The 20772-nt window shown below is 43.9% G+C and overlaps 1 protein-coding gene across 1 annotated transcript; it reads right to left on the bottom strand.

Annotated features, from left to right (window-relative positions):
* Positions 1–1056: 1056 nt before the first annotated feature.
* Positions 1057–20280, bottom strand: LOC109899155 (tripartite motif-containing protein 16-like). Its single transcript, XM_031835387.1, has 7 exons — positions 19341–20280; positions 7540–7635; positions 6172–6252; positions 5839–5991; positions 3153–3324; positions 2258–2353; positions 1057–1885 (listed from the first exon to the last, which is right to left on the bottom strand). The coding sequence occupies exons 1-7, from the start codon at positions 20253–20255 to the stop codon at positions 1245–1247; spliced, it is 2154 nt and encodes a 717-aa protein (XP_031691247.1). The 5' UTR covers positions 20256–20280; the 3' UTR covers positions 1057–1244.
* Positions 20281–20772: the final 492 nt, after the last annotated feature.

Raw genomic sequence — 20772 nt, 5'->3', positions numbered from 1 at the left:
ATGTTGAGATGTGTCTGTTACTTTAACTCTGTGAAGCGTTTATTTGGGTTACAATTTCTGAGGCTGGTAACTTTAATGAACTCATCCTCTGCAGCAGAGGTAACTCTGGGTCTTCCTTTCCTGTGGCGTTCCTCATGAGATCCAGTTTGATCATAGTACTTGATGGTTTTTGCGATTGCACTTGAAGGAACACTCAAAGTTCTTGAAATGTTCTATATTGACTGACCTTCATGTCTTAAAGTATTGATGGACTGTTGTTTCTCTTTGCTTATTTGAGCTGTTCTTGCCATAATATGGACTTGGTCTTTAACCAAATAGGGCTATCTTCTGTATACCACCTCTACCTTGTCACAACACAACTGACTGGCTCAAACGTATTAAGACGGAAAGCAATTCCACAAATGAATTTATAAAAAGGCACACCTATTAATTTAAATGCATTCCAGGTGACTACCTCATGAAGCTGGTTGAGAGAATACCAAGTGTGTGCAAAGCTGTCATCAAGGCTATCACGCCTTCCGCCGAAGTCGGCTCCTCTCCTTGTTCTGGCGGCGTTCGGCGATCGACGTCACCGGCTTTCTAGCCATCGCCGCTCCATTTTTCATATCTCCATTTGTCTTGTCTTGTTTCCATACACACTTGGTTTTCATATCCCCAATCAATCTACTTGTATTTAACCCTCTATTTACCATCATGTTTTGTGTGTAATTGTTTCATGTTTTGTGGTGTTAGTTTAAGCACTTGACTTTTATGTTCCGTTTTTTGAGCGTGTTTGATGTATCTAGTGCTCGCGTTTTTGGAACTTTAATAAAAGTGCGCCTGTTCATTATACTCTGCTCTCCTGCACCTGACTTCACCTCCAATACACCATTGACAAAGGCAAATGGTATTTAGAATATCATTTACAAATCTAGTGAGGTTTATTGTCACCTTATTGGGATATACAGTGCATTCGGAAAGTATTCAGACCCCTTAACTTTTTCCACATTTTGTAACGTTACAGCCTTATTCTGAAATGGATTAAATAAAAAATTCCCCTCATCAATCTACACACATTACCCCATAATGACAAAGTGGAAAACAGGTCTTGGAAATCTTTGCAAATGTATTAAAAATAAAAACAGAAATATTCACATAAGTATATGTATAAGTATGGGGCCGGCTGATGCGCTTCCTTTTCCATTTCTTCTTGCATTCTGAAACTTTTTAGGGTTGACAGGGGAAATTTACCACTGACAAATGAATCATTGATCAACAACAGAAGATACTGTGAAACGGCTGGGGGGTGCAACATCGGTGTTTGGGGGTGCGTTAGGAGGAGAGGGGCTTTTCAGTGTCAGCGACTCCCCAGGTCCAACAAGCTCTATCACGTTCTCCTTCTTCGACAGCCAGAAGGCTGGGTAGAGAGGCTCCAGAAAGTCAGCCTTGTATTTGTGAATGAGGGTCATGCCGACAGCATTATCCACCCCATAGAAGGCCAGTAGGCCACAGCTGAATTCCACATAGACCCCAATACGTGTGAACTTCTCCACTTTCAGAGGCGTCTCCACATCACTGTGCCAGGCAGAGAAGCTGCGGCCGTTCCATTGTAGACACCATGAGAAGTCATTGCCAGTAATGCAGCTGTTGTTCTTTGGGCCCTTTCGATCGATGCTCTTGTAGGTGAGTCCGACGTACGTGCCCTCACCGCTCACGTCCACCTCGAAGTAGTGACGACCAACATAGAAGCTCTCTGTGGCCAGTACCTGGCGCCAGTTCTCAAAGCGCTCAGGGACATCGGGGTACGGGTGTTGCCAGGGTGTGGTGTTGGTCACCTTCCTGTTTTCCTCAGTCAGACGCAGGAACTTATGGGCCGTGTCTGCGTCAAAACTCACAGGCCCGGCATCTGCACAGCGTGAGAGAGAATAACAACAACATAACAGTAATGAGAAAGAATAGCAAAACAGGATCAACAACTTAGGCAAGGCTAACTTTACACATCCAAAACAACAATACTGCAATAATACATGAGCATTCAAGTGCCGGGGCGGCAGGGTAGCCTAGTGGTTAGAGCGTTGGACTAGTAACCAAAAGGTTGCAAGTTTGAATCCCCAAGCTGACAAGGTACAAATCCGTCGTTCTGCCCCTGAACAGGCAGTTAACCCACTGTTCCTAGGCCATCATTGAAAATAAGAATTTGTTCTTAACTGACTTGCCTAGTAAAATAAAAAATGTTTTGAAGGATTGTAAGGACCTGAATGGTATAGAAGAGACTTACACTTTAGAAAGTCATCCCGCGTCTTTGGGTCTGGCACAGTCATGTTCTGTTTGGCTGCGATTGTTTCATGGACTGTGGTTTTTATCCCCATCTTGTCTGAAGAGTAGAGAGAGAGACAAATAACATGTTTTAATGTAAAAAATCACATGGCCAACTTCACTTTTTAACTCCCAGGCATGAATTTTCCATTTGAATGTAGCTATTTTTTCTGCAAGGGCAAATATGACATTGTGCATGAAAGAACACATAGTCACTGTAATACTAATCTCCTTCAGGCAACATTTTTTGTCCTTGATGTCTCAAATGTGGTGACTCACACAGCTCAGAGCTGGGCTTCACTCTAGTGACAGACAGTCCAAGATTAGACACTCTCAACTGTTTTTATCTTTCTGAGACTTCAGTCAACCTGTTGTTACCAGAGCACTACACCTACTGTATGACACACTGTCTGAAGGATTGATCAGGTCTACAGAGAAGTATGAACACATATGATCTCCCTGCTATCTGGAGCACAAAGCTGAAGTGTTATTCTTTCTCTTGTAACACTGTCACTTCCTGTTTACTTACTCCTTTCTGTATGACCAGGGTGAGGGATGCCGTGGTGTGTTGACCACAGGAGGTTTGTGGTACCTTAATTGGGGAGAACGTGCTTGTAGTAATGACTGGTGCAGAATCAGTGGAATAGTAGCAAATACATCAAACACATGGTTTCCAGGTTTTTGATGCCATTCCATTCACTCAGTTCTGGACATTATTATGAGCCGTTCTCCCCTCAGCAGCCTCCTGTGGTGCTGACCCTTCCCAGCAAATAAACATAGATCGGGACTTGCTGAGGCTTGCCGCCAGCCGCTATGGCAGTTTTTTCCTTTGCTCGCCAAACGGTGACTGCACTCACCATTTTTGCAGGTCTCTTTGAGTGTCTCTATGAAATTAGACAGCAGCTTCTCACACAGCTCCTGTGTGGAGGTAACAATTACTCTGCTGAAGGAGTTGAGCCGGTCCATAAGGCCGATGTGGAACCCAGGTAGGGTAATGTCAGGGCTGTCCTTCTTCCACTTAGAGTACTCCTGTAAAACACACAACACAGCTTCGTTCACTATTTTGGACCTCGTTGGCAAATAATGATGAACTGTATTAATGTCGCCATGTCCATACTTGTACATCAAGCTGCCTTGCACTACAGAAACAGGAGATAGGCGCATGCCCCTATGGGCCATTCTGGGTTGTCCAAAGCGCAGGGTAGCCTCGTGGTTAGAGCATTGGACTAGTAACTGAAAGGTTGCAAGTTCAAATCCCTGAGCTGACAAGGTACAAATCTGTTGTTCTGCCCCTGAACAGGCAGTTAACCCACTGTTCCTAGGCCGTCATTGAAAATAAGAATTTGTTCTTAACTGACTTGCCTAGTAAAGTAAAATAAAAAGGTTTTAAAAAAAACGTTATGTTAATGGCAGCCTTGAAAAAAGAATGATGAAGCATGGCTTGGGTACAACTTTAGGTTAGTTCTACCTTAATCATGCTTCATGATAAAGCTAATACGTAAGATAGCAGCGCTTACGCAGCACATACAGTGGGGCAAAAAAGTATTTAGTCAGCCACCAATTGTGCAAGTTCTCCCACTTAAAAAGATGAGAGAGGCCTGTTATTTTCATCATAGGTACTCTTCAACTATGACAGACAAAATGAGAAAAAAAATCCAGAAAATCACATTGTAGGATTTTTAATGAATTTATTTGCAAATTATGGTGGAAAAGAAGAATTTGGTCAATAACAAAAGTTTCTCAATACTTTGTTATATACCCTTTGTTGGCAATGACAGAGGTCAAACGTTTTCTGTAAGTCGTCACAAGGTTTTCACACACTGTTGCTGGTATTTTGGCCCATTCCTCCATGCAGATCTCCTCTAGAGCAGTGATGTTTTGGGGCTGTTGCTGGGCAACACTGACTTTCAACTACCTCCAAAGATCTTCTATGGGGTTGAGATCTGGAGACTGGCTAGGCCACTCTAGGACCTTGAAATGCTTCTTACGAAGCCACTCCTTTGTTGCCCGGGCGGTGTGTTTAGGATCCTTGTCATGCTGAAAGACCCAGCCACATTTCATCTTAAATGCCCTTGCTGATGGAAGGAGGTTTTCACTCAAAATCTCACAATACATGGCCTCATTCATTCTTTCCTTTACACGGATCAGTCGTCCTGGTCCCTTTGCAGAAAAACAGCCCCAAAGCATGATGTTTCCACCCCCATGCTTCACAGTAGGTATGTTGTTCTTTGGATGCAACTCAGAATTCTTTGTCCTCCAAACACGACGAGTTGAGTTTTTACCAAAAAGTTATATTTTGGTTTCATCTGACCATATGACATTCTCCCAATCTTCTTCTGGATCATCCAAATGCTCTCTGGCAAACTTCAGACGGGCCTGGACATGTACTGGCTTAAGCAGGGGGACACATCTGGCACTGCAGGATTTGAGTCCCTGGTGGCGTAGTGTGTTTTCTGATGGTAGGCTTTGTTACTTTGGTCCCAGCTCTCTGCAGGTCATTCACTAGGTCCCCCCGTGTGGTTCTGGGATTTTTGCTCACCGTTCTTGTGATCATTTTGACCCCACGGGGTGAGATCTTGCGTGGAGCCCCAGATCGAGGGAGATTATCAGTGGTCTTGTATGTCTTCCATTTCCTAATAATTGCTCCCACAGTTGATTTCTTCAAACCAAGCTGCTTACCTATTGCAGATTCAGTCTTCCCAGCCTGGTGCAGGTCTACAATTTTGTTTCTGGTGTCCTTTGACAGCTCTTTGGTCTTGGCCATAGTGGAGTTTGGAGTGTGACTGTTTGAGGTTGTGGACAGGTGTCTTTTATACTGATAACAAGTTCAAACAGGTGCCATTAATACAGGTAACGAGTGGAGGACAGAGGAGCCTCTTAAAGAAGAAGTTACAGGTTTGTGAGAGCCAGAAATCTTGCTTGTTTGTAGGTGACCAAATACTTATTTTCCACAATCATTTGCAAATAAATTCATAAAAAATCCTACAATGTGATTTTCTGGATATTTTTTCTAATTTCGTCTGTCATAGTTGAAGTGTAACTATGATGAAAATTACAGGCCTCTCTCATCTTTTTAAGTGGGAGAACTTGCACAATTGGTGGCTGACTAAATACTTTTTTGCCCCACTGTACAAAAGTTCAAGTTTGTGAATGACCATTGAGTCATTTGGCATTGTTAACACAACAATCTCAGAATCCACCAGACCAGAGAAAACCACCTTACCTGTAGGAAGTCCACCTGATTCATGTTTCATGATTAAAGTGAATACGTATGATAGCAGCGCTGTGGCTTGAGTTAAGGTTCATGAATAACACTGCTGAGTTACAGCACTCCATCACCACAACCTTCTCAGTGTTCATGATTAACCCCCAAAGAGCTCTTGGCCCCTGCAAGTAATTGTATGTGCAGCCACTACTTCAAAACTAACCACCATGAGAACCATGAATGAGTGAATAACACTACCGACTCCCTTGGCACCACCTCCATGTCAGTCTCCACCATAAACCATCATAAATCACCAGGCCATGTGAGAACCACCTTACTTGTAGGAAGTCCACGTCGTTCTTGTTCTTCGAGAGCTTTTTCAACTGCTCTTGTGTCTTCTTCAGCTCAGTGCACTTCTGCTCCAGGTGTACCTTGATCCCCTCGGTCTGTTTGAGAGCCTGCTTGTCCTCTCCCTCCAGGATCTCTGTCACCTTTAAGTTTAGGTTCAGGTTTAGGTTTATTTGAAAATCTTGTTTCATATGAAAAAACATACATAAAATATGATGTCATACTATATATTTTTTTAAAGCAGGTAAAAAGAATAGATCAGCCTACATATATGCACATTGCATACAACATAGACATATCACTTAATCAATATACAGGGTGACCTCTCTCTTGGCCCGCTCCACCGCAGCCTGCAGCTCCATAAACTGGCTGTCAATCACCTCACGGACCGCCGTCACTGAATTCTAGATGGGGATATGCCAAAGGTGTTTTCGGGTCAGTTACACAATTGTGTATGTATTATCAGGTATATGGACATAGGGGATAAGGTGATGGCTGATTAGTGTTAGATAGATAGAGATAATAGATTCAATCATAGCCACGGGAAGTACGGGCACCCCCTGAAAAATCGGAATAATATATATATATATAGTACCAATCAAAAGTTTGGACACACCTACTCCTTCAAGGGTTTTTCTTTATTTTTATTACTTTTCTGTGTTGTAGAATTTCTGTGCTGTTTCACCCTCTTGCCAAGAGTGGTGGTGTTGGTCCATGACAAGTCCTCAGTGATGTGGACACAGAGGAACTGTGACTCGCTCTACTGCAGTCCCATTGATGGGGTTCGGGGCATGTTCCCTCCTCTGCTTCCTGAAGTCAACAATCAACTCCTTTGTTTAGCTGATGTTGAGGGAGAGGTGATGTCATGACACCACAATGCCAGTTCACTTACCTCCTCCCGATACAGTAGTCTGACTCGTTATTGTTGGTTATCAGGCCTACAACCATGGTGTCATCAGCAAACTTGATGATGGAGTTGGTGTCGTGCAAAGCCATGCAGTCGTGGGTGAACAGAGAGTACAGCAGAGGACTGAGGACACACCCCTGGGGGCCCCTGTGTTAAGAGTCAGTGTGGAGGAGGTGTTCTTGCCAATCCTTACAGCCTGTGGTCTTCCCGTCAGGAAGTCCAGGAACCGGTTGCAGAGGGTGGTGTCCAGACTCAGAGCTCTATGCTTGGTGTCGAGGTTGGAGGGCACAGTGTTGAATTCTGAACTGTAGTCAAGGAACAGTATTCTCACATAGGTATTCCTCTTGTCCAGATGTGTTATGGTCGTGTGAATAGCAATGGGATTGGCATTGTCCGTGAATCTGTTGGAGTGGTATGCAAATTGGAGTGGGTCCAGTGTACCTAGCTTGCTGGCCTTGATGTGGGCCACACAAACCAGTAGATTCCATTTACTACACATGGGTAAACTTGTTGGGGTGGGTGGATCTTATAACTGGGGACTTATAGATCAGAGGTTTCAATAGTGTTTACTGCCTGTGAGAAATTGTGACATGCCTCTGTTTTTGTGTCACTGACTGTGTGGGTTACCTGGAATCTGCAAACACGTTGATGAAGCAATGCTACATAGCACTTTGTTGACAAGACAACAGTCAAATCTATCAGCAGGATTGTCAGGGGTCGTCATAGTCTTAGCCTTTGACATCATGCTTTAAACAGGTAAATGGGACACTGCAGCATATTGTACCTCAAAGGAAACCGTGTTGAGTTGGAGTTGGTTGATGGCATTCTCTGCTGCCGCCACTGTCTTCACCATCTCTGTTTGTTTATCTCGTAATTCCCTCTGGCAGGAAAAGGGAGAGGAAGACAAAGAGAGGAAAATTCAGTGACTGCACACATAGCCACAGCAGTGTTATCACCCTGCAAATATGTCCAATTGTTATGTGACTCTTATCAGCACCTCACAATCCTTTCAAGTTGCACCCACCACTCGCCATTATACGATCTGTTTGTCATGTTATGTAAATAAGTGTCAAGAGAAATTATGAAGAACGACAACAGCTTTTAATTTCATCTGTTTTCTTTATTTACTTTCAACATCAGAAAACATTCCAAAATGTGTCATTCAAGAGTCTTTACTCATTAGAAGAAAAAAAAAGTAAAACATGGTGAAATATACGTTGTGATGATACTGAAGATTATACCATGGGCCTCAGACTCAGAGGCCTAACACAGCTTAATATTACTTACTGTGTTTGACCTCTGAGACGCAGAGGCCTATAGTCTGCCCTGTAGATAATCTTGGCATTCTGCAATGAATAAACTGCAGACAGGGTCTAGGCTAGGATCATCCAACAAGCAAACAGGCTGTTCTGGTCTTGCATCTTCTGGTGACCTACTGCTTCTTCTAGTGGCCTATTGAAAACAGTACAATAATGATATACCAAATTAAGATGTGTGATGTATGCCTTTTGTTTTGATGACAAAACAAAAGTAACCTACACACCTGTGGAAGTTCGCTGCTTTCAGGGTCCAGCCCCAACTGAGAGGTTGAATACCATGTGCCTTGGTTGTTGTTTTTTTAAGGGATAAGGGGCTGAGCTCTAGATGATTCTAACAGGCAATCAGGGCTGTATGTAAATATATAAACATTTGTATCTCCACGCCCACACAGTCGGACTGATAATTTCAGTGGCTCAAGACGGCTCAGGGAAATAAATGATTTTTACAAAAATATAGTGATTTATTAGGCATAAAGTGAAAGTTCAAATGAAATTAAAAAGACTGCATTGGAGGCAGTTAAAAAAATATATATTAAAAAGTTTAATGAAAAACGTTTAATAGCTTTGTTGCTCTATTTGTGCTAGAAGTTATTGTACTGTGTACAGTCTATTCATTACCTCTGTTTCTGTCTATTACAGAACCACCACCATTCTACATCCCCATGCATCCTTTCATGTGTGAATAAAGATTCCCTGACCAACAAAACACGTCAAGCCGGGTCTCTCTCTTTCATGGTTGGTCGAGCTGGATTTGTGACTTTTCTGACACCACTACACTATGGCGGCCCATAGAGACCACCCAGGATACTTGCCACACAGCCCATCTGCGGTCCAATGGAGTAAGGCTCTGGGGTATGCAGTGGACTACCACCATTTGGATTATGCCCCCAATCAGGGACCTGTGGGAGGCCCACACCTGACGACAGGATTTATATGGCCCCTCTCCTTTATATGGCCCCTCTCCAGATTGCAGGACTCAGACGTTGATCGGCTGTTGCAGGAGTTGGGGGCATAGGGTGCTTCTTCTCCAAACCGTGGAGGCGCGAAGCCATGATGCATTTTCCACCTGCTGTACTCTTGCAGGAGTTCCTGCTACACTACCACCCTGAATTGTTGGAATTGTCCCCGTCCCTGAGACACAAGTGGGCGGCCTCAATGTTGGGGGAGCTGGTGACAGCCCGCAGAGAGATTTGCAGCCACCCAGGTTCTGCATTGCAGAGCAGCATGCTCTTCTACCCCTCCCAGCTCTAGAGGTGACCCTGCAGTTCTCCTGCCAGCTTGTAGTCACCTGTGCAGGAGCAAGCTCTGCCAGCACCAGTACCAGCTCCTCTACCATGGCCGTTGTTGGCAGCACCAAGGCCAGTCCAGCGACCCCCAGGACTACAGACAGTCCAGACGCCTGGGCTGGATCATCGGCCCCCGGGACTACAGCGAGTCCTTTCGTTCTTGGTGCTCCAGCCAATACAGCAGCCGACGAGAGATATTGCACTCCAACCGCTGCCACAACCAGAAACCCAGCCTGTCCCTGATCTAGGGGCCATCCAGCAGCACCTGACTTGCCTGCTGCAACCTACGATGACCGGCCACACCACTGTCACCAGCTACTGACAGCAAAGCCCCACCAGACCCAGCCACAGCTCTGGGTCCCATTGGGATGTCCAGGATACCCCTGCCCAGCATGCACCACCTGACCCAGCTCCAGTCCTGGTCAAACCGCCGCTTGTCTTTCTGGACGTACCACCACTGAGTCCTCACCCAGCCTTAACCTTGGGTCTACCACCAGGGCCTGCTCCAGACCATCCTTCAGTTCCTGCACATCCACCGTGCCTGGGTGTATAACTTCTGTGAGGCTGTCTTATAACCAGGGTGGTGTCAGTGGGTCACTGATCAGGAAAACATGTAGAACAGGTCGCTCTCTTTCACCAATCTTAATAATTCAGTTCAATTGATTTATTTGTCCAATTTATCGAAAACATTTACTATGCTGCTGGGTCACATAAAGAATGTGTTTCCCTCTCTGTTTCTCTACTATCAGATTAAGTTATTTTTGAAAGAAATTAAGCTTTTAGACATTTACAAACATGTACCTACAATTGCTTACAGCCATGAGAAGTATTGTGAGATTTCTAGACAACTTACAGAGGCAATTATTAGGCCATTATGTCACGCCCTGACCTTAGTGAGCCATTTTATTTCTCTATTTGGTTAGGTCAGGGTGTGATGTGGGGTGGGCATTCTATGTTTTGTTTTCTATGTTTCTTTAATTCTATGTTTTGGCCAGGTATGGTTCTCAATCAGGGACAGCTGTCTATCATTGTCTCTGATTGGGAATCATACTTAGGTAGCTCTTTTTCACTCCTTTCAGCGTGGGTAGTTAGCCCTGATAAGCTTCACGGTTGTTTTGTTATTTCTTGTTTTGTTGCCGACATTTTATATAAATAAAAGAAAATGTACACTCACCACGCCGCACCTTGGTCTCCTTCCAACAACGCCCATGACAGAACTACCCACCACCAAGGGACCAAACAGCGTGGCCAGGAGGAGCAGGGATCCTGGGCCCGGGAGAAGAGAGAATGGAGGACATCTTGGACATGGGAGGAGGTTATGGCAGGGGACAAGACCCTGCCATGGAAACAGGCTAAAGTAGCGAGGGAGGAACTACTTCGCTATCAGGACTCACGGCAATGGAGCAGGCATGAGAGGCATCCCCCCCAAAACATTTCTTTTGGGGAGAGGCACACGGGGAGTTTGGCTGAGTCAGGTTGGAGACTTGAGCCAAGTCCCCGCGCTTACCGTGGCGAGCGTTGTACTGGTCAGGCACCGTGTTATGCGGTGGAGCGCACGGTGTCTCCAGTGCGCGTTCACTGCCCGGTGCGCTACCGTCCAGCTCCCCGAATCGGCCCGGGCTAGAGTGGGCATCCAGCCAGGTCAGGGGTCGCCGGCTCAGCGCATCTGGCCGCCAGTACGTCTCTACGGCCCAGGATATCCTGTGCCGGCTCTGTGCACTGTGTCTCCGGTGTGTCTGCACAGCCCAGTGCATCCTGTGCCTGCGCCCCGCACGTGCCAAAGTAACCATCCAGCCAGGACGGGTTGTGCAGGCTCTACGCTTGAGACCCCCTGTGCCCGCTCCCAGAACCAGGCCTCCTGTATGTCTTCCCACCATGGTGAGTCCTGTGCCTGCTCCCAGTGCCAGGCCTCCTATGTATCTCTCCAGCCCAGTGATGATCCATGGCAAGAAGCCTCCAGCGATGATCCATGGCACGAAGCCTCCAATGATGATCCATGGCAAGAAGCCTCCAGTGATGATCCATGGCACGAAGCCTCCAGTGATGATCCATGGCAAGAAGCCTCCAGTGATGATCCATGGCAAGAAGCCTCCAGTGATGATCCATGGCAAGAAGCCTCCAGTGATGATCCATGGCACGAAGCCTCCAATGATGATCCATGGCAAGAAGCCTCCAGTGATGATCCATGGCACGAAGCCTCCAGTGATGATCCATGGCAAGAAGCCTCCAGTGATGATCCATGGCAAGAAGCCTCCAGTGATGATCCATGGCACGAAGCCTCCAGTGAGGAGTCATGGCACAAAGCCTCGAACGACGGCCTCCAATCCGGAGCCTCCAGCGACGGCCTCCAGTCCGGAGCCTTCAGCGACGTCCTTCAGTCCGGAGACTCCAGCGACGTCCTCCAGTCCGGAGCCTCCAGAGACGGCCTCCAGTCCGGGGCCCCCAGCGACGGCCTCCAGTCCGGGGCCATCAACGAGGGTGCCCAGTCCGGGGCCCGCAGCGAGGGGGGCCCACACCAGAGGCGCCACCAAAGCCCAGTCCGGGGCCCACACCAGAGGCGCCACCAAAGTGGGGTGAGCCAGAGGTGGAGCGGGGTCTACGTCCCGCACTACGTCCCGCATAATACCAATTAAAATACAATGTTAGAGTTTACATAATTGGCCATTAATGGATGTTGCATTTTACTTTATGGGTTAGTTATGTATGCTTCTTCTAACCAATTGCTTTTTACTATAAAATAATATGATTAGGCTATATCTTTACAATAAAAACCCTTGATCTTCAAGAATAGGACTTGGAAATATGGAAATATAGACTAGCCAAAATTGTTTTCTTAAATGAAACTATTTTTTTTTACAGTATGAAGCACAATACCACGGAGGAGTTTAGATGGGAACTCCCTCAAACTTTTATTCCGTAGGCTGGGATCCGCACTATGCAGCTGTTGCAAGAGCACATTTTTCACTGGCCACATAAACAATGATTGATAGGCAGCTCAAGCTTTTTCACAAATGATATTGAGCAATAAAAGCCCCACTCGTGATCTTCTTAAATTAAACTTGTTTTTGAGAGTATGAAGCACAACACAGGCTTTTTGATCCTACAATCCTAAGTAACAGTACATATCAATTATCACATGTACATATTACTGTAGACATTATTGTTGATAGAAAGTCTAGGTTGGAACTGTTGCTGTTAAAACACATATATTTTATTCTGAACTGGAATAAAATGATTGATCACATCACACAGATGTAGACCAGAAAACTCACACGTACACACAATCCTAAAAAGAGGTTTTTGACAATGCAATAGTCACGCCCTGACCATAGTAAGCTGTTTATTCTCTATGTTGGTTGGGGCGTGATAGTGACTAGGGTGGGTCATCTAGGTTTTTGTATGTCTGGCTAGCATGAGTCCATTTCATGACAGTGGTGGGTGATGTCGAGTGGGAATGACAAGTCAGTGGCGCATCGTCTGCTGCTGAACAACAGCACTGCAGCGTATGCATCGCAGAGTGATCTTCAAGAAAACTACAGAAAAAAGATCTGGGAAAACCACAAAGCACACGGGCATCACCCTCTATCTCTCCCACTCTCGCAGCTACCAAATTGAGCATTAATTAAATAACTATACATTTACGTTGCGACCCATACTTTAAGGAACGCTGGTCTACACGGACAAGTTCTTGCCTGATTTAGTTCTTATCTGTTGGAAAGATATAAGTTAGTCTCTGTGGATGGTTTGTCCTCTGACAAATCAATTGTAAGTTTCGGCGTTTCTCAAGGTTCCGTTTTTGGACCCCTATTGTTTTCACTATGTATTCTGCCTCTTGGTGATGTCATTTGGAAAGACAATGTCAACTTTCACTGCTATGCGGACGACACACAGCTGTACATTTCAATGAAACATGGTGAAGCCCCAAAATTGCCTACCCTGGAAGCCTGTGTTTCAGACACAAGGAAGTGGATGGCGGCAAATGTTTTGCTTTTAAACTTAGACAAAACAGATATGATAGTTCTAGGTCCCCAAGAAACAAAGATATCTGCAATTGGATCTGACAATTAATCTTGATGGTTGTACAGTCGTCTTAAATAAAAACTGAAGTACCTCGGCATTACTCTGGACCCTGATCTCTCTTTTGATGAACATATCACAAATATTTCAAGGACAGCTTTTTTCCATCTTCATAATATTGCATAAATCAGAAACTTTTTGTCAAAAAATTATGCAGAAAAGCTAATCCATGCTTTGTCACTTCTAGATTAGACTACTGCAATGCTCTACTCTCCGGCTACACAGATAAAGCACTAAATAAACTTCCGTTAGTACTAAACACGGCTGCTAGAATCCTGACTAGAACCAAAAAATGTGATCATATTACACCAGTGTTAGCCTCTCTCCTGTTAAGGCTAGGGCTGATTTCAAGGTTATAATGCTAACCTACAAAGAATTACATGGGCTTGCTCCTACCTATCTCTCTGACTTAGTCCTGCCGTACATAGCTACACGTACGCTACGGTCACAAGATGCAGGCCTCCTTATTGTCCCTAGAATTTCAAAGCAAACAGCTGTAGGCAGGGCTTTCTCCTATAAAGCTCAATTTTTGAGCAAAGATCTGCCTATCCATGTGAGAGACGTAGACTCGGTCTCGACCTTTAAGTCATTACTGAAGACTCATCTCTTCAGTAGGTCCTATGATTGAGTGTAGTCTGGCCCAGGGGTGCAAAGGTGAACGGCAAGGCATTGGAGCAACAAACTGCCCTTGCTGTCTCTGCCTGGCCGGCTTCCCTTTCTCCACTGGGATTCTCTGCCTCTGACCCTATTACGGGGGTTGAGTCACTGGCTTACTAGTACTCTTCCATGTCGTCCCTAGGAGGGTTGTGTCACTTGAGTGGGTTGAGTTACATACGTGATCTTCCTGTCCAGTTTTGAGCCCCCTCATGTGGTGGAAGAGATCTAGCTTGTCCCGGACATGCTGTTTTTGACTCTCTATCTCTGTTCCTCACCTGCTCTCTCGACCTCTGAATGCTCGGCCATGAAAAGCCAACTGGCATTTATTCCTGAGGTATTGACATGATACACCCTGTACAACCACTGTGATTATTATTTGATCCTGCTAGTCGTCAATGAACGTTTGAACATCTTGAAGAACAATCTGGCCTTAAATGACCATGTACTCTTATAATCTCCACCCAGCACAGCCAGAAGAGGACAGGCCACCCCCTCGGAGCCTGGTTCCTCTCTAGGTTTCTTCCTAGGTTCCTGCATTCCTGTACATCTGCATTGCTTGCTGTTTGGGGTTTTAAGTTGGGTTTCTGTATAGCACTTTGTGACATCTGCTAATGTAAATAGGGCTTTATAAATACATATAATTCAGAAAACAGTGAAAGTAATCCTAGAAGTAAACGTCTATTTTTCAAAAGTATCTAATCTGAGTGAAATATTTTTGCTGGTAAAGGTATGTCTATTGGTATGTTATCCTCCTCCCTTACCCAATATTTTAGTTCTCAATGTTTATTATGATTTTATTGGCAAAGCAGAATAAAAAAATCTAAATATGAGGTAAACTCCCAGCAGAGCCCCAAGTCCAATGGGTATATCCTCTGGCGTGTTCATGTTAATGTGTTGATGTTCTCAGAATCCATAGCCAGAATGATTTTGCAGTGCATGGTGATGAAACAGGTTTCCTGTTATATTCATCAGAGGTGTAGGGAGGGTGAAGACTGTGAATCCAACAAATAGTAATTATACAGATGATTAACAAAACTTGCACATGGTGGTTTTTGTGGTGAATGTGAATGAAAAAAACTATTTTGATAATGGTTTTCATACACATACCATGTCCATAATGTAGATGCCTATGGGATATTAATTGAATAGGTAAGGGAGGAGGATGGTAAATGTGATCTGCATAACATACCAATACCAATTGACATACCTTTGCATGCCTCCTCATAAGTATACCTGCAGACACAGGCACAAAAGTGTGCAGTTCATCTGCACGCTATACAGCTAGCCTCCAACATATTCTTATAGCCTATATATTCTGACCTTTTTGTTGATTGATATCCATTGAATTGTGTCCATTTTCTGTTTTAGAAAGATTGGCACAAATATGAAAAGATAAATGGTATCATCATAAACACGATCAATTTAGATCATACAAGGGACAAACCTTACCTTAAATTGAGAAGATTTAAAGTGGCTGAGTTAACTTAAGTGCCTCAGTTAAATGCCTGCATCTGCTGTCCTTTCAAATCAAAATGTTTCAGTTGGGCAGTTACATTCCTGCAAGAACCCCCACCAACTAAGGAGGTTCCTCGATGAACCCCCACCTCCTATGTGGTTCTTGGAAGAACCTTTTGTGGGCCATTTACAGTGTCAAGAACCCTAAGGTTCCTCCAAGAACTTTGAGGATCTTAGTTGAACCCTTGTCGAAACTTACATTTTTACAGCTAGTTTTTTTTGTAATCTGTTAATCCTTTACTCCCCAACCTTGGCTGTGGATGAGATGTGTGATCATTATGAGCACCCTATTGAAAGGCAACACTTTGAAAACCTCCCAGTCAGCCCAGTGTGTGACTTTCAATGTTGCATTTCCACATTCTAGCATGGTGCCAGATCTGATTGTGCTGTCTTGCCAACTACCTATGTTCCTTGTCAATGATGGAGTTAGCAAAACAGCACAAACAGATCTGGGACCAGGTTACTCAACATCTGCACTTGTGTCTTTCCCTCTCCCTTCCCCTCAGTAGATTCCTGTTCAGGTCTGAACATGCTCTCCTTGCTCTGAAAAGACCCATACCTTGTTCTAAAGACAGGAACAGCAAAGCCACTCGACCTCTTTGGGTTTAAACCATTTGTAGATGATGTGTAAATTTGAATTATGTCAAAGACGGGGCCATCATTCAGTCCAGAATGTCGACACCTTCTCCCGAAGGGAATTCTATTGTCCTATATTGTCTCATAATTTGGCACAGAGATGCATATCTCACGTCACAAAACATTACTTACAGCTATTCATCTGTTGTGTCTTGTTATGTTGCGAGACAACAGTTAGAACCCTTGAAGGGAAACTGAGTCCAAAATCATGTGTCTCAAATGTTACCGAAATATCTTGTTTTGATGTTCCCTGAGCCAGCATTAAACAGTAACTCAACAAAGATAATTAGATACATCTAGATAAATGGCACAAACTGTTGTATAATGTTATGAGTCAGCACAGACAGAAGACTCTGCCTCCTGTTCAATCCCACCCTTATTCCATTATGTAATTCCTCAAAAGAGGTATTTGCTCAGGATGACACAAGAAGAACATGAGGAATGAGCTGTTGACGAAGAGGAGCTTTCCCTCCTCAGTCATACTTTGAGTTTAGTTCAGAATATGAGCTTATTGCAGCTACATTGCATGTAAATTACCAAGGATTCAGCTAGTAATTGAGTTGTTGCATGACTATTGTCAAATATTGACTTATTGGATTGTCATACGTTTACTTAAGGAATGGCATTATTACAAGTTTTGCAACAACTCACTGTGCAAATAACAGGTGTGAGCTACACTGTAAAGCCCAACGTGCTGTCATTACTCAGAACTTTTGAGGAAATCCATTGCACATACTATGCATTATCTGAGTGCGGTTAATTAAAGTGATTTTGTATTTTTACTCAAACAGATAGTTTCTGTTTTGATTTGAAATTTTGAGTAACGCACCCACTTGCAGGTAGGGTTGCAAAATTCCCAGGTTTTCCAGAAATCCTGGTTGGAAGTTTGCTGGAAAAGGAAGCAGAAAATATTGGAATTTTGTGAATGTCACAGGAATTTTGCAACCCTACTTCCATGCCTGATGTGGCCTGAACTGGGGTACAGTATGAACTGGGGTACAATTATGCACTTATAACTAAAGGGTACCACTACAGTGACGACCAACCAGTGCTCCCTCACATTGGCTAACCGGACTATCTGCATTGTGTCCCGCCACCCACCACCCACCACCCACCACCCACCAACCAGTTTACACTACTGCTACTCTCTGTTCATCATATATGCATAGTCACTTTAACCATATCTACATGTACATACTACCTCAATCAGCCTGACTAACCGGTGTCTGTATGTAGCCTCGCTACTTTTATAGCCTCGCTACTGTATATAGCCTGTCTTTTTACTGTTGTTTTATTTCTTTACCTACCTATTGTTCACCTAATACCTTTTTTGCACTATTGGTTAGAGCCTGTAAGTAAGCATTTCACTGTAAGGTCTACACCTGTTGTATTCAGCGCAAGTGACAAATAAACTTTGATTTTAAGTGTTTGTACCCTTTTAGGAACAAATCTAGACCTTTTTGCCTGAGAGTGTAATATAATGGCCTGAAACACATGGTTTACAGGCCACATCAGGCCTGCAAATCACATTATGCTAGCTTGCAAGGTGATGTGTAATTCCTATTTGAATCCAGCTTTTGTGGTGAAATTGTCTGATGTGGCATGTAAACCAGGAGATTCAGGCTGCAGTATTAGAGTAAAACTAGGCCCTCAAAATAAGGCAATATGAAAGTGTTTGTACCCTTTTAGGAACAAATCTAGACCTTTTTGCCTGAGAGTGTAATATAATGGCCTGAAACACATGGTTTACAGGCCACATCAGGCCTGCAAATCACATTATGCTAGCTTGCAAGGTGATGTGTAATTCCTATTTGAATCCAGCTTTTGTGGTGAAATTGTCTGATGTGGCTTGTAAACCAGGAGATTCAGGCTGCAGTATTAGAGTAAAACTAGGCCCTCAAAATAAGGCAATATGAAATATGTATCCTATTGACTTAAATATATACATTTTAATGATAATATATATTAGCTTTGGATCTCACTTGGTGAAGGCTATAGGACAAAACATGTATGACTGCAACAACCATGTCTCTGTCATTAATCAATACAGCCATGGGTAGTAACTCTACAATCCACTCGAAAGGCAAGACAACCTGGGAAATATACAATTAAGGCTTTACACTAAGCAATGTGTTAATTTAACACTGAAAAGTGTAGACCCGTATAGACATTGGAACAGTGTTACATTTAACACTCTCAGTGTTGATTTAACACGGGATAATTTGCTGTGTTGTACCAGCAGGGGTTGAAGCTCTCTCTGTGACAGAATGCACTAAGAATGTCAGTCAATATATTATTTTGGTCAGATTTTCCATTCTGTTCTTGATTTGCTGTCTCCTTGTGGTGTTTTTGTTTGAGTGCTAAACTGTATATGTTAGTCCAGAGTTTCCAGAATGTACTGCTGTACTGTGAAACTTGGACAATAATCACACAGTGATATCGGACAACCTTTATATGGGAATATCCCTGTAATTGAATTAAAAGTAATCCTGTCGTCTTTGCAGTCAATATGAAAAGTCAACTTTATTAAAAAGCAGTGTGTCATTACAGTGACTATAGACTGAGACCAAAACGACATAGTGGGACTCCATCATTCTCCATGTCCTGGCTGACAGAAGTGCTAACATAACCCCCACTGTTAAGACCTACCGGTCAGACACTACTATAGCCTAGCTGTTGTCAAATGTGTGAAGGCTCTAGTTGATACAAGTTCATTATTACTTTAAATAAGAGCAGCTGCCTTTGATGCAAGCCAAATTCATTATGGCATAAGACTTGGGTAAGAACATGTGGACTGATGAAGGACATCTTCTTTATATACTTTTTATGGACAAATTATGAAGTTTGCCATATTATCATTAAGGATACTAATACAAGCTCGGTGCAGGCTACCATGACAATAGCCAATGTATTACTACACGTGCTCATGCTGGTGAAATGTTCCTGGATGTTTTAGACTTCCACACCTGTTGTAAGGCTTTGGATGAGTTTGTGAACAAAACATCCTGTTTAGAGAGAAGTGAGTTTTTATTCCACTCTAAACTGAGAATAAGAGAGAGGGTGAAAGATTGCATGCAGAAGAGAAAGTGCAATACCTCTATGGTTCTGCGCGCCTCTAACACAGGAACAGTGTTATGTCCCCTATGGTCTTCTGTCACACAGTCCTGACAGACACACACAGCATCAGAACAGCAGAACAGCTCCAGGGACCATTTGTGAATCTCACAGGTCCGTCTCTCGATGTCCCTCAGCGGCTCCACCAGGCGGTGGTTCTGGAACTTGGGGTTCTCCAAGTGGGGCCTGAGGTGGGCCTCGCAGTAGGACACGAGGCAGGTGTGGCACGACTTTAGGGCCATGCACGGGCTCGTCTCCATACATGAGTCACACACAACATCATAGAGTCCCAACGACTCTACTTTCACCTCTTCCTTGACCTCTTCTTTGTTTGCCTTGTCTTCTTCCTTTGCGTTCTCTTCTTTTGCTTTCTCTTCCTTTGATTTCTTGTTCACCCCATCCTCATTCACTTCCTCTGCAGGCTGTGGAGGGTCACTCTCTTTCTCTTTCCTTTTCTCTTCCTCTGTTTTTTTAGGGTCCTCTGCTTCCTTCAGCTCTTCCTTTATCATTGTTTCCTCTGCGGTCTTTGAATCCTGAGCTTCTATGTCCTTTATGTATTTTTCTTTGGTTTTGATCACCGGTGGAGACTCAGCCACCATTCCATTCAACATTCCATTCTGTTCCACAGGTGCAGTTTCAGGCTTGCCAGAGCTCTGTAGACACTCAGGACAGCCTTTACCTTTCTTCCCCAAGCAGGATGCACAGACTGAGTGGCCACAGGTAGCGAGCTTATCCTTATTGAGAGGACTGGAACACACAGTGCAGCAGAGTTTCTGTTCTGGTTTGGATTTTGATTCGTTTTGTGTGTCTGCCATGTCTCTCTCTACAGTAGTTTCCTCTGCTCTCTTACTCTCTCTGAGACGAACTTCCTCAGCCGCTCCTGTTCCGTTCTGCATCTGCCTCTGGCTAACCCGAGTCAGTTTCTTCCTGGATCCCTCTGGAGTCTCCCAAGCCACACCTCAACTATGTGATTTCTATAGTAAGTAGGGTAGTATTCTATAGTAAAGTGATGTATTTTTTTCATGTGGGAGCCCTCCCCTTTTGCTTCCTTGTGTGTCAGATCACAGAGAAAAAGAAGCAACATGGGTGGAACTCATGTTACAGATTGTACACAGAGGTGTAGTACTGCTCTCTTCTGTGTGTAATGGTTTAAATGCTGGAGTTGATCATGACTTGATAATTGACGATAACACTATCAGATGATTATACAAAGGTGTCTATCAAGCCTTTAATTATTAATTGATTCCCCATATTTTCTGATAAGAAAAACTAGGGTATCCTACAAGAGGAATAGGCTTGTCCTTCATATTTCCAAGCGGTTGGTCAATTTCAAAATTCTGAAATGCAGGGAAGTTCAATTCAAAGGCAAGTATTGATTGAATCTTTGATATTTAATAGAGGCCAGGGCCCGTA

The sequence above is a fragment of the Oncorhynchus kisutch genome, linkage group LG11, assembly GCF_002021735.2.
Source record: "Oncorhynchus kisutch isolate 150728-3 linkage group LG11, Okis_V2, whole genome shotgun sequence".
NCBI classification, from domain to species: Eukaryota; Metazoa; Chordata; class Actinopteri; order Salmoniformes; family Salmonidae; genus Oncorhynchus; species Oncorhynchus kisutch.
The sequence above is the reverse complement of the archived record's forward strand: the minus strand, read 5'-3'. Positions and strand labels throughout refer to the sequence as shown.

Coding starts and splice junctions, on each gene's coding strand:
- LOC109899155 (XM_031835387.1), bottom strand. CDS start 20,255: ATGCAGAACGGAACAGGAGCGGCTGAGGAAGTTCGTCTCAGAGAGAGT. Junction 6,253..7,539: donor TCAACACGGTTTCCTTTGAG/GTACAATATGCT, acceptor ATCCCCATCTAG/AATTCAGTGACGGCGGTCCG. Junction 3,325..5,838: donor ACGACGTGGACTTCCTACAA/GTAAGGTGGTTC, acceptor TGTGTTTTACAG/GAGTACTCTAAGTGGAAGAA.